At 37.7% G+C, this 14,873-nt stretch overlaps 1 protein-coding gene across 6 annotated transcripts in view; it reads right to left on the reverse strand.

Moving 5' to 3' along the window:
* chd7 (chromodomain helicase DNA binding protein 7) overlaps positions 1-14,873 on the reverse strand; it is a 232,204-nt gene that overhangs the window by 23,757 nt on the left and 193,574 nt on the right. For all 6 annotated transcript variants that reach the window (XM_072254598.1, XM_072254614.1, XM_072254623.1 and 3 more), the window contains 7 exons: positions 13,719-13,878; positions 12,889-12,978; positions 7,267-7,370; positions 2,887-3,016; positions 2,694-2,766; positions 2,423-2,480; positions 553-781 (listed from right to left, as the gene is read on the reverse strand). In XM_072254598.1, coding sequence (XP_072110699.1) covers positions 553-781; positions 2,423-2,480; positions 2,694-2,766; positions 2,887-3,016; positions 7,267-7,370; positions 12,889-12,978; positions 13,719-13,878 — 844 coding nt within the window. The remainder of the gene's footprint in view (positions 1-552; positions 782-2,422; positions 2,481-2,693; positions 2,767-2,886; positions 3,017-7,266; positions 7,371-12,888; positions 12,979-13,718; positions 13,879-14,873) is intronic.

A 14,873-nucleotide genomic window follows, 5' to 3' on the forward strand; every position in this document is an offset into this window, starting at 1 on the left:
GGAGGAGTGCGGGAAGATGGGAGTTGAGAGAGAAGATTTAAAAGATTTTCCTTAATGTTTGGTTTGATTCAAGGAATTAAAGGTATACTAATGGACCCATTTCTAATATGCTGAATCCCAAATATTATTTTATAACTTATACCCATTATTGAGTATCTGATTTTTGTTCATTTTTCTAGTCTTTACTGAAAGATCTACGTTTGTACACACCCAATTTCTACTAAATCCAAAAGGTCATTTATAATTATTTTCAGCTTTGTCTTGGGTGTCACTTTATTTTGGATTACTGTATAATGTTCAGCATGATTTGTTTTTGAGATCTCTGAAAGCTTTCTGTTCTTAAGAACTAGTTTTCTTCTCAAAGGTATTTTCTCTATCCAACAGCTTCCTTGAAAAAAATTGCACAGCCTAGGGATCCCTGATTCAGGAACTTTAGAATGAATTATTTACTGTCAATACATTTCACTTATTAAGAGCTGAACAACGCCACAGATAAGTATTCCAAACTTTAATATATAGATTGGAAATAGAGTGCATAATTCATGGTATTACCTTTGACGCTTCTCAGATATGGCTGCATTTCTCTCTGCCTCCCGAGCTCTCACTTCATCTCTTGGCCGACGTCTGCGACGGTCACTTTTGTTTAGTGCTTCTAATTTCATCTGCTCCCTCTTGTAACTGCGCTGATAAGCAGTGATAAGCCGGCGCAGGCGTGTTGTTAGAACTGAGGTGCTGGGCCAATAGAGTTTATCCGACTCATCATCTTGATCAGGTTGTTTGTCTATAAAAACAGTATATCCAGTAATGCTACTCATGCCTAATCAGTGGATCATTTAAATCCTGTATTATCACCAAGCAAACCCGTTTTTGTAATCCAAAATCTATTCTACTATTGTTCATGCAGTTTTTGCTTTATTTGAGTTAAGTGGAACTTGTTTAAATGTTCAATAAATATGTACTGATATCAAAGTACTAACAATTCGATTAATATGAATTTATAACACTGAGCTTCAACTTATTTACATAGTTTTTAAAAATGTTTTACATGAATTAACTCAAAATATGAAGCCAAACTAAAGCAAAACTAAGTGAACTTAAAATCACAACATATCTGCCTTTTGTTGAAGTTTGGTCAATGAACATGTTCGTGCACACCAATTAAATGGTGAAAAATAAAACAGGGACCTTGCACCAGAGTAGGTACACTATTCTGCAAGTTTCTCTCCCACTCTTCAATCTTTCCTTAGCTGTGGACTTTATCATGATTACACCAGTTACAAACAGCAATCCTCTGACATATCATCAATACCATCCAGCTTATGGTTTCTGTTTGACATCTTGCACTAGCATTCTTGTTTTTAAATTCATATTTCAAAACTTGTAACAAGTTTTGCAGACAATTTTCTAATAACCTTGGTCTACACATTCAAATCAAATTAAGTCTAAGAAAATCAAGAGAGCATTTTTCAAACAAAAAGAATGCCTCATATGATGTTAAAATGAATCCCATTTGAATTGCAGTTCTTATGAAAGTTTCGCTAAAAAATTGTACATAAATAACTTCAAACCCATTTATCCATGTAGCCACATTATCTTTTTGACTCACCAGAAATACAGAAACTATTTTGGCCTACAAATTCAGCTTTGGCTCATGTACTTGAACACAAAAGTTACAATAAATTATACAACATGTCTATCAATAACTTCGATACAATGTTAACTTAGTTACATAATTTTAACTTAAATATTTATTTTATGCACATCACAGCCTATTCATATTTCACATTCTCATTTCACTTTTGGTCTTCTTCCCCACCTACCTTTTTCCTCATTTTCTCACACTCCCTCCCCACTTCACCCCACCGCCACTATCCATTTTGTCATTAAAAAAAAAGCTGAGATTTCTGTCGGGATACCACAGCTTCAAGGTTTAATGTGCTTGTATCAGATTCAGCTCTTTGTTGAATTAAGGAAACTAAAGAAAGAATTAAACTCTTCAGCAGATTAACAGGAAGAAAATTTAGTAGGATTACATTAAAGTTTAGAATTTTAATCTTCCGTTATTGCATCCTGTTTATTCTTGCAACAATACAAAACTAGAAGCGACTATATGAAAATTTGATTTTAGTATTTTAGATTTGTGCACAACTGAATCAAAGAGTTAATTAAATCCAAAGTAATTCCAATTGACAAGCTAAGCTCTGAAGTAGCCTGGTATTCAACTAAGGGTTCCACACAAATATATGCAGGATTAATACTTTAAATTACTAGGGAAAAAAAATCTGTAAACAACAGTGGTGAATTCCATGTATGTATAGGGTTGACTGTTTGATATAAACTCATTTGGTCTAAGCCTAGAATCACTAGTCATTGGTTACCAGAATGCTTCACTAATTCCCTCATCCTTATCACGAGACCTCACCTGTATTCACAGTATCCACACATTCATCCTTGTCATCTTGTGGTGAATTCTCAAATTCCTGCAAAGAATTAGCTATTAATACTTTTGGAACATAATTTTCTCAAGGATTGTTACATCTTACTCCAAAGTTTATGAAGTGGAAAATACTTAAAGATTCAAAACAGTACTTTCAAAATATTAGTGCATGTTCCTATCAACAAAGATAGGTAAATCAGATGATTTAAATCAAATCTTGCAAGAAGAAGCTTACAGGTTCACTAGCAATACTCACGTCCATTTCATCTTTGAATGGAATTCGGCCAGGTTTATATTCTGGATCTTCTTCTTCTCTGTCAAAATCAACACTGAAATAACAGCATTAGAGGTCATGGGCTTGATGCTGCTTATTGAGTGCAAGGATGGGGGAATTGGGGGGTGGCAGGAGTATGTGTTGGATTATAAAGGTTCTCAAAAGCACAACTTACCCATCACTAACATCAGCCAGCACATCTGTTCCCCGCTGTTCAGCAGCCATGGCCTTTGCATCAGGCATTCCTACTCGCTCCAGGAAACAGAATAAAGGATCTGCCCTTATAGAATTGTACTTTTCATAGCCTAAACAAAAAATGTAAATTTTTAAAACCACATTTTAATCAGTGAACATAACTGTATATAAATCAACTATTTTTGCACAACAAAATATTTACGCACATAGATAAAAAACATTTCCTGGAAGTTGGAGAAAGTGAATAAAAGTTATGATTTCAATAATTCAATGTACCTCAGTTTGATCATACTTACAGTGAAATACATAATTAGTTTGACATTTCCTTGAATATACTTGCCTCTGAAATTAAGAATTAATACTGAAATAAACACTCATTTAATACTTTGCAAGGTATTTAAGTCTGAAGCTAATTACTGAATGGGAACAGAGAAGTAAAACAATATAGCAACAATGACGGAATCATTGGTGGAATGGAACGGTGGAGCAGACTTGATGGGCAGAATGGCCTAATGCTGCTCCTATATCTTATGGTCTAATAACTTTACAATAATTCCCCTAACATAATTTGTGTATAACTAATTAAAAGATATTTGACTGCAAAACTTTAGGGGAATTGGCCAACCAAAAAATGAGTCTTAAAATAAGGGGAAATTATCAGCATCTTTTGAGCTAGTTATAGCACTTCCATTAATACAGAACATAAAAAAATTTGCATGCTCCAGAAAAAAAAACTGAGAAAATGATTGTCAGGCTAGACTTGCTTCAGTTGGACCACAAGCAATACTGCCTCAGTCAACCAAAAACAGCATAATTCAATTAGGTTCTGCACTGTGACACATTGTTCTTAAGTACTTTTGAGCCTCAAGCCAAATTGTAATCATGAAAGGTTTTATAAGCCATCAGTCTACCCCCCTAGTCAGGACACACACTAGAGAATTCTACTGTGACCTCGAGTGAATTTGGATTATGATTAGGAACTGCTCTTTGTATACATCATGGCTGTTCTGCATCCCAGTGGTTCAGTGTTAACAAGACAGTATTCCACAACAGGGAATGGGAAAGTCTCAGTGCTGACATTTGTGAAATACTACTTGGAAAAAGGCCCAGGAGGCACTTACACAGATTAATAGCAAAGGTTAAGCTACTATTCACTCCAATACAGGGCTAGAGCAGAGACGCAGAACAAGAGGAGCAGAGCTGGAAGCAGAGATAGTTGCAGTTTAGTAACATAAACATGCATTGAATTTTAAAATTATTGAAACAGGTGCATTTTGTAAATAATTTTAAAATGAGCAATTGGAAGATATCCTTCCATTATTGGAGTTTCTAAAAGTATTGTGCCCAGCAACCAAGTCATTCAACCAAAAGCATTTAAGTATTTCAACAAGAGACAAAAAACAAATTGTTCAACTTGAAATTTGTTACAATTTACAGATTACGTCAATTCAATTCAATCTTTTCCTAAACTGAGATTCTTCTCCTCTATAGGTTACAGATCTTTCAGCTGTTAGTTTGATTTCTTGCACTTCTGTTCTCAACTTCATCCTCCCTCAGAGCATCATGAGGAATGTCCATCTTAATCTAATAACTTTCACATTTATTAGGCATCTGGTATTCACCAATTTCTGTGAGAATCAGAATCGGGTTTATTATCACTGCCTTATGTCGTGAAATTTATTGTTTTGTGATAACAGTACATAATACACAGTAATAAAAACAATAAATTACAATAAGTATACATAAAAATAAACAAGTAGTGCAAATAGAGAGGGGAAGAAGCTGTTCCTGAAACTTCTGAGTGTGTGCCTTCAGGATCTTGTACCTCCTCCTTGATGGTAACAATGAGAAGAGGGCATGTCTTGGTGATGTAAGTCCTTAATGATGGATGCCACTGTTTTAGAGGCATCGCCTTTCGAAGGTGCTCTGGATATTGGGGAGGTTAGTTCCCATGAGAGACCTGGCTGAGTTTATGATTTCCAGCAGCTTTTTCCTATTTTGTGCAGTGTGCCCTCCATACCAGAGGGTGATCCAACCAGTTACAATGCTCACCATGGTACCTCTGTAGAAATTTGTGAGTATCTTTGGTATCATACCAATTCTCCTCAAACTCTTAATGAAATACAGCCACTGTCATGTCTTCTTTGTAGTTCTATCAATATGGTGGGCCCAGGATAGATCTTCAGAGATGCTGACAACCAGGATCTTGAAACGGATCATCCTTTCCACATCTGATCCCTCGATGAGAACTGGTGTGTGTTCTCTCAACTTCCCCTTCCTGAAGTCCACAATCAATTTCTTGGGCATACTGACATTGAGTGCAAGGTTGTGGCTACGACACGACACAACCACTGTATGCCTCCTCATCACCATCTCATATTCTACCAACAATTGTTGTGTCGTCAGCAAACTTATAGACGCCGTTTGAACTGCACTTTGCCACACAGTCGAAAGTGTACAGACAGAATAGAACAGTGGGCTAAGCACATATTCTTAAGGTGCACCTGTGTTGATCGTCAGCGAGAAGATGTTATTTCTGATCCACACAGACTGTGTTCTACCAGTGAGGAAGTAAAGAATTCAGTTGCAGAGGGAGGCACAGAGGCCCAGGTTTTAGATTGTGTTGAACACTGAGGTGTAGTCAATAAACAGCATCATTGCGTAAGTACTACTCTTGTCCAGGTGATCCAAGTGGAAAGCTCGTCGATCCGTTGTGGCAATAGGCAAATTGCAGCAGGTCCATGTCCTTGCTTTGGCAGGAGTTGATTCTAGCCATGACCAACCTCTTAAATGTGAGTGCCACTGGGTCACAGTCATGGAGATAGCTCACCCTGCTCTTCTTGGACACTGGTATGATTGTCACCTTTATGAAACAAGTGGAAACCCCCAAATGCAGCAGTGGGAAACTGAAGATGTCCTTGAACACTCCCACCAGTTGGTTAGCACAGGTTTTCAGAGCCCAACCACGTCAGGACCTGATGCTTTATGAGGGTTCACCCTTTTCAAAGATGTTCTGACGTCGGCCTCCAAGACAGAGATCACAGGGTCACCAGATGCTGCAAGAATTCAAATAGATATAATTTTATTCTCCCTTTCAAAGTGTGCTCAAAAGGTATTGAGCTCATCTGGGAGTGAAGCATCAACGCCATTCAAGATGTTAGGTTTCACCTTGTAGGAAGGAATGGGCTGCAAATATAGCCAGAGCTGATGTGCATCCGATTCTGTCTCTTGACTCAATTGGAATTGTTTTTTCACTCTAAGATTGCTTTCCATTGGTCATACCTGGTCATCTCGTATAATTCTGGAGCACCGGTCTTGAAAGCCACAGTTCCATCTTTCAGTAGACTACAAATCTCAAAGCCTTCAACATGGATTTGGTGATTGTAGCACATCTGCCTCTCTGCTCTTTGAAAAGTCCATTCCTTTCAGAACACCCAAATTAACTCCTCTAACACCAATATCCTCAAATACTATCCTCTGCGGTCACGCATTTCCTCTTAAGGGTCAAAAGCACTTTTTTTGATCGAAAAATAATACTGTATCCTCTACAATGGACAAAACGAACAGCTTTGCTAAACAGCTCTGTTCAGTCTTCAAATTTCTGTCTGGAAGCTCTGTGAGACCTTCTCAAACTGCTCCTCTTCTGTGTTTCTACTGGCCTGATGCAAAGTTTTCTGAAACTTCAACGATCCTGATCCCACCCCCCCCAAAAAAAACCCATACAGATGTTCTTAGACCCACTGAGCTCCTCCAACAGGCTACATGTTGTTCCACAAGCTTAATGTGGAGTTGAGTTTCAGGACACCTGCCACTTGGTTTATGCTATCCATTCTACTCACATTGCCCTCACTGCAATTAAAATCCAACCTCAATAACTGAAAATAGCCCCTTCATCCTTCCACGAATGCTATCTGGCCCAACGAGTACTTCCATCCTTCTCTACTTTTTTTATTCTGCAATTTATTTTCCCATTTTCAAATAAAATACTTGACCTTTAACTTTGCAAACTCTTTTATCAATGTGAATTACAGCTACAATTTTTTATCTGATTATTTACCTCATAATTCCCCCACCCACCCTATGATATTTAAGCCATTTCAAACCCTAGGCCTTGCACCTTCATCCTGACATCCACAATATACAAACCTTTCTGTAATAGTGGCTGGACTGAAACTAGCTTGCATTCCTCCTAGTGCCAAAGATAATATTTTTTTCCCATGAAAATTATGATTTAACTTAAACATACCTAGAATTGCACTTGGAGCTATTCTAAGTGACATACTTGGAACATGGAGTGACACATTAAGTAGTTACATTTCACACTTTGATTGGGGTATTAATAAAAGACGTAATTACATACCATGCTTAAATACTCCAATAAGAAGGCATTTATCAGCCTCCCGATCCCACCAATCTGTAGGAAGTTCACCGTGATCGATTTCTGGGATCCAGATATCCATATCACTAAATAAATAAAGTCTCAATGTGTAAATGAAAGCTGTTTCTCAAAAAAAAACACAAAATTAAGCTATATATTGACATTTATTCAATCATGAAACAGGAATCCTAAAATATTCAAAAATGCAAGTTCAAAGAGGCAAATGCCATTTCATTTTCATTAATATTAACGTCAAAAAAATAATTCAATACAACAAAAGATTAACTACAATTTAGAAAATTATGCCAGTTTTAGTTTTCACATTCGAGCGATTTGACTTCCTTCTCACGGCATTTAATGGAATATAGCATCTAATCAAAAACATTTATTACTAAGCTTTCACATTCTTTGATAGAAAAATACTCTATCTCACTCAACATTTCTTAAGTATCAATTTTAAAACATTCTACAAATGAAGAAAATCGCATCTTATTAAAAAAGCATCTCATTTAAAATCCTTAATGTAAACATATTCATGATAGCAACATTTATGGAGATTGAGGTAAATTTGGCAGAGATTTGAATCAAATCCAGGACTTTTCTGATACATTAAGTAATGCATGTAGCCACCTTAAATATTAAATTTATTTGGAAACTGCTCTAACAAGCAAACATAAGTTAAAGCTGAACTGTGGAAAAGGCTGACAGAGGTTACAGTGTGGACTCTGCTAGCAAGGAATAAAAAGGATGCTTGGCAGCCAGCTTCAAGTCAATTTCAGTTCATGTCAGAAACTTGGCACCTGGCTCACTCTTGTTTCTACTTCAAGTCCATCTGTATTCCTTTCCACAATTGAACTTAAGTCATGTAAAATGTCTTGCTTATAAGTTTTATGATGCACATGATCAGTAACCCAACTGACCTTTATTTTGTACCATGTTCAAAAACAGCATCCTTTAATAATTATTTGCATCTCTGATTGATTAAACCAGTTGCAGATATATATTGCATATATATACCTTTTCAGTTTCTATTGCTAGAAATAAATCCCAACATACTGATGCATTCGTATGTCCTTCCTAACCTGCGCTGCCACTAAAGTATGCCTCATCCTGGTTGTCTATAACTCAGTCTTTCAAGAAAGCAAATAACCTCATTTTTCTCCAGCAAAATCAACTTCACATTTATACACTGAAATTTGCAGACTACAAATCCATTCTTAGAGTGCAATTACTTCTCTCCTATATGATGCTGGCCTTCACTGTATTAACTATATATCTACAAATCTCCTCAAAGGTATACATACATTTTGAAACTGCATTTTCAGTCTACATTTAGGCAAACAATGAACACTAACAGTTCCCGTGCCAATTACAGAGCATATTTCATTACTTATCAAATATAAATCCCAAGTTAAAATGAAAGAAGCTGCGATGTTTGAAATCTGAAATAAAAATATTTTAATTTAAACTTCCAGCTGGCCAGGTAGAATCTACAGTAAGATAAAAGATGAACATTTCAGGTTGAAGACCCTACATCAGAACTGAAAAAGAAAACTATTTTTACATTGCAGAGAAGGTGGAAGAAATATGGATAGGACAAAGGGAATCTCTCTGATAAGGCAGGTCTAAATACGTCATGGGTTAAGTTGTAAAGGTCACTCAATTGGGGGGGGGGTCAATTGGAACAGTTAGTAGAAGGGAAAGGCAGAGCACAAGCTGAGCTGAAGGTAATGAGGGAATTAGTTACAGACAAAGGATATAAGACCAAGTCCTGATTCAGGCTCTTGAGCTGAAAATCATCAATTGCTACAACCGCCCTCGCCCCCCCACACACACATACTGCTTGACCTGCTGAATTCTCTCAACAGTTTGATGTCTTTTGACAAAGGGATGTGAAAACGTGCTAAATCCATCCCAAATGTCACAGACTAAACTAATAGGAGTAAAACTGAGCCAGCATCATTTACTGCAGAAATGGCAAGCTTTCAGTCACACATGGTATTGTTCTTCAATCTTACACTGAGCATCAATATGAGAATACAGGAGGCCACAAGCAGGTCACAGTACAAGTAGGCTGGACAATTGAATCAGCAAGCAACCGGGTGTTTGGAACTGCTCCTGCAGACCAAATACATGTGCTCCCCAAAGCAGTCATTTGAGTTTGGCTGTATGGGAATCCACACCACGAATGATGAATCCATACATAAATTCAGAGAACTGCAAGTTAATTACTGCTTAATTTGAATGACTGTTTGGATCGATGAATGGTGGGAAGGAAAGCGGTAAAAAGACGGGTGTGGTATCATTTGAAGCTGCATGGAAATTTTAATAACAGGTGAGAGCTTGGAGATGAAGAGGGCCTAGGATTTAGAAAGGAAAAGCCCTTTCAAAATGTTGAAAAGAAGATAAAGATCTATAGGTGGTAGAATCTTGCTGAATCTGGCAGAAGTTATCAAAGATCTGCTGATTGTGGAGGCTGCTATAAAGAGCTTTTACTGTTTACGAGAAGAGGGAGTGAGAGCAGAGATGTACGCAAGAGACGAGATGCAGTTAAGGACTCTATCAAGGTTTAAAGACAGATTTCAGCGGCACCTCTGTGAGAATTCCAGTCATCGGAGTAAATATGATGGAGGGGGAAAACTGGGAGAATTGAATGGAGTCCTTAAAAACTGCAAAGTAGGAGAAAGGTATTGATGAGATAAATTATCCGCATTTTTATCTGGATTCTACCCAAAAGTCAAAGATGGACCACATGAAGGTAAGAGTAAGGTGGAAAATGGCAGCTAAAGCCATGATTTTTTAAAAAAATTTGAGTGCATGAAGCTCTATCCCACAAAAAGAGGAGCAAATATTGAGCCCACACCAAATCCCATAGTTATATCTTTAGTTTAGTGATGTTCAAAGAGCAGTTGAGCAAGGTGAGGATGAATTCAGCTGGATGAATGAGTCAATTCAGGGGGCAGGGCTCTCAGAATACTGTGGAAGAGAAGTGTAGAAATATTGGATATTCATGGTAAGGACAAAGAAAAGCAGAAAAAGCCAGTGTGGAGGGCAAAAAAATATAGATTGGAAGGGACAGGACAGAGGGAAAGGATGGAGTCAAACAGGAAGAAATCAGTTTAGTGGGGCAGAGCAGGCCAAAACTATAATTGTGCCCAGACTGCTTGTGGATCTTTGACAAGATACAGTGAGCTGTGCTACGGAGGGTAAACCTCCCAACAAAATGAGACTTCTGATGGTCTGGGAAACAATGTCCTGACTTTCATTTGTGGGATTATGGTCTAGAGGGAGGTATGAGGACGAGTTTGAGAGCTAATGCTTGGCTTCTGTGTTGATAGGCTTGTGACGTGGTGTTCTTTGTCCAGACTTCCATCCTCCACTAACCATTCTCTTCCTTTTTGTTCATTGTCGTGTAGCTGCAGGAGATGCCATACCTATCATTTAATCTCTTTCATTCTAACTATCCAGAACCCAAACAGTCCTGGCAAATGTAGCAGTAACTCACTTGAATGTTTTTCAACTTAAGAGCCCTGGATTTGGTATTCACAACATAGTCTCCGTGACTTACGAAGAATCCATTCTGACCTGTGACCTCCAACCCCGTTCTAATGATACCAACACAAGTTTGGTGAACAGAACCTCATCATCTTCCAGACTTAATCCCCAATTCTACAGCTTCAGATAACCAACTCCCTTCATCTGTTGCAAATTATCCACCTGTGGGCTCAGTTTCCGTCTTCAATTAGCAACACCTGATCTCTATCTTATTACGAACACTCAACTCAACTTCCTTCTTTAATTAAATGCTTAGGATATTCCAAACTGTGAAAGATGAAGTCTTCAATACTTCCTTATTTGTATAATTCTCTGGATATTCTTTCTTTTGAAGTATTGCAATTACATTGCCTGCCTATCCATCTAAGTCTTGTAATGAAAAGTCCAAACTATTTTTTTCATCTCATTAGATTAAACAATGGATGGAATAAGTGTCCTCCAAGAGGACCACAACCTTGTCATAGAGTTTGGTGGCTTGCGTGCCTCAATGAACCGGAAAGCTATGTTAGCTGGAGTAAGGGCCTTGTGCTTTGACTTTTGGTAGGGTCATCTATGCCAAATGGGTCAAAGGGCAGAGGTCTGGCTAAGGTTCTCCAGGTTTGAGGGTTCAGCTCAGGACTAACAATCCTGACTGGTTTTAAAAAAATTGTTAAGGAAACAGCAACGAAGAATCCTATATCTTCCGGATTTGCATAACTGATTGCACTGAGAGGAAGCTACTGGCAGGATGAAGGAAGCACTGAACAGTGCCAAGATCACGACCCTGAACCATACTTGGAGTACAATGGAGAAGATGGCTAAGGGCAGACAAAGGTGGAGGATCTCCATTGCTGCCCTAAATGCTAGGGGAACAAGAGGCATTTGATGATGATAATGTTGGAATTAGCATAAAGGCAAAGTTTGTTCAATTCTATTAATATTGCATTTTGATTTAAATTATATAGGCAAGCTTACAATCAGTTGGTGAAAAGCAAATCTGCAAGGTTTATCAAATTTGGATTGGACTTTATATTTGCATCTTACTGAGTACAGAGTCACATGATGAAGTGCACATTATTTGAACATCCTTGCTCAGGAAAAACATGGACAAAGAGACGTCAAAGCTAAAAGGTCGCTGGTCAGTATGAAAACTGGGGAAGTTTAATTCATATGCCTATGATTTAACAAATTTAGTATTCCATACAACTAAAATGAGTTTTGAATTCAATTTACATCAGTAACACTAGGAAAGATTAGCAAACCAGGCAAGGAAATTTTTTTTCAGGCAATGCTCCACCTAGTAACTGGTTATCACTATTCGTATTTATAATCTAGAAGCTCTTGCATATTAAAAATCTGCTTAAATTTTACCATAATTTATATTTTCATTAAAATCTATCTATTGATAAAGATTAAATGAACATCAAAAGGCACTTTGGATCATCCAACAAGTTGAGTTTGCAACAGCATGGAGTCAGACCAATAGAAAAGGTACCAAGCTATAGATGAATTCAGTATTACATGGCCACATGTTCCATTGGAGGATTATGAATAGAGAGTCAAATCAGTAAACGAGCTCTGGATACAGATTGCTCATTTAACTTTGTTTCTTATCCTCAAAATTTTAGACTTTACTGATTTGAAATTTCAACAGAAACTGCTGGCCCGTTTCCCCAATATTTATCTCAGAAATGTAGTGACAGATCAGTTTAACCCGAATTGCTTCCAGGTGTTGGTTTTTAAACATTTAAGCCTCCAGATTGTTCATCACAAATAATGCACTAGATTCATCAATTTTTTTTTTACACTGAAATAAACTTTGCAGGATTAATTCTGCTATTTAAAACAACATCTTACAGTGCTCATCATGACAATCACCCACAATCCCCATTTGTAGATTTCAGGCTGGACAGAGTATTGAATACAAACTGAAATACATTCAACTATTAGGAAATCTTCCTTTAAACAAAACTAAACACGGGGGCTTAGTTTAAATCAAGGAATTTTTTTTCTGTGTCTACATACCAATCAAAAACCATGATAAAGATCCCACTGACACATTTCACTGACCTTGCATCTGCACCATCAAATATCTTGTCTGCTACATCGCCTATCACTTCCTGCCTCAAATAATACAGCATCCGCACCCGCAGTAGGACTCTGTAGAGGAAGAAAGTTTGAACATTAGCACTGTTTGCCAACACTAGCTTTTGGCAGCTGCTTCTGTTCATCCATCATTCTGCCAAGGCTGATTAGCTATGCTGTATGGTAGGCTTGAAGCATGACAGATGGTGGCATATAATCACCTCTGTGTGGTGCTTTTGCTGGCTTTCAACAGCCATGCTTGGCAACCACTTTCAACATACTGAGCACAGTGCTGTGCAGCCCAGACACATTTCTTTCAGTAATGCCTAATTCAGTTTGTGAAGTTTAACGTGTATGTTGCCAGTGCTTCTGAAGTGTTCAAGTAAGTTTGTAAACAACCGAGCAGATGGCTTGCAGTAGGCGTTCTGCTCCATTATCTCATGCAATTTCCTCAGCTGTTGCATACTATCTTCTGAAGCAGCTTTATGTTTAGAATAATGAGCAGCTACATTAGTAGCTGAAAAAGATAGATATGCAAAAATCTAATTTCAAGTGTCTCACTACAAACAATGGTCTATTTTACACCTTTATTGAAAACATGGGTTTCCAAGCAGTATTTAATGCACATTTCTGAAGTAGTTTCCGAAGACAGTAACAAGAAGGCACGTTATTAAAATGCTAATCACAACTACAAATGAATTGTACAAATGAGCCAAAAATGATTAAACTCGTAAATTTAAAATAACAAAAATAAAATTCAAGATTCTTCCTTCAGTTGATATTTACTTTGCCCGCAAACTGTAACTAAAACTCACTTGTTGCAGTGGTGCTTAAGGTGTTTCTTGTAACCATCATCGTGCAGTAAGATATCTGGGTTGCAACTCGAAAGCCAATCAGCATTTTTCATGATCGGCTGAGTGGACTGGCTTTTAACTTTCTTTCCTTTCCTCCCTCTGGGCACTGGCGCAGACAAACCTATCAGAAGAACAAATGTACAAGTTACAATCATCCTAGCATAGAACACACAAACCCACAAACTAATTAGTGCACAGATTGCATAGTTTTCAACTTCCTGAAATAAAATGTAATCATTGCATTGCTCTTGCTTTAATCTCTTTATTCCTTCCTCAATGCGGCTGTTGTAATATCTTTATCTCTTGATTTTTTTTGTTCTCTCTCTATCAGTATTTGTACTTCTGCTTCTGGAAACTACCTGGTTACCCTTCTTGACTTCGTCAGTTTATCTTCACCAGTTCCACTGATTCCTCAATTTTTTCCTCACCTGTTCTTAAAATTTACACCTTTCCATCAATCCTGGTTAAGCGAGGCAAGTATATCATAGCATCTCTTGCTTCTTTTCTTTCCTCTCTCTCTCCCCTTTGGCCCTCTCAGCCAGCTTGATTTTCTTTTCCCTTTAATTGATGTCCCACCTACTTTCTCCTGACCATTGTTGCCTCTCCAATTGTTCTGCCCACTCTTTCAGATTCACATCTCAAACAGACGACAAAAGCCTAGTGAAGGTTGTAACAGCTTAAGAAAATATATGCTTTTAAATTGATAGCCATTAAGAATTGCAATGAGAAGCAGTAGGAAGGACATTGGATGAGGCAACAGTGGGTGAAGGTTTCAGCAGATATTTTGGACATGGAAATAAGCAGCCTTGGTGATGGTCTGAATCTCACTTCAGTATCAAATGTGATAGCAAGACTGCTAATGGCCTAGTTCACATTTTAAGATAGCTGCCAAGAAGAACATAATCAGCAGTAGGAATTAGAAAAAAACATTAGCTGTCTCAGCCCAATACGTCAACTCTTAATTCCTTTCCACAGATGCTGCCAGACCTGCTGAGTTCCTCCAGCATTTTCTGAATTAAAAATGATGGCATCATATTTATTAATACTTCTGCGGAGTAAACTTCATCACATTAGTAGAGTAAGCAAGGTGACCAGTCAGACAATTTAGAGACTGGA

The sequence above is a fragment of the Mobula birostris genome, chromosome 1 (assembly GCF_030028105.1).
Source record: "Mobula birostris isolate sMobBir1 chromosome 1, sMobBir1.hap1, whole genome shotgun sequence".
NCBI classification, from domain to species: Eukaryota; Metazoa; Chordata; class Chondrichthyes; order Myliobatiformes; family Myliobatidae; genus Mobula; species Mobula birostris.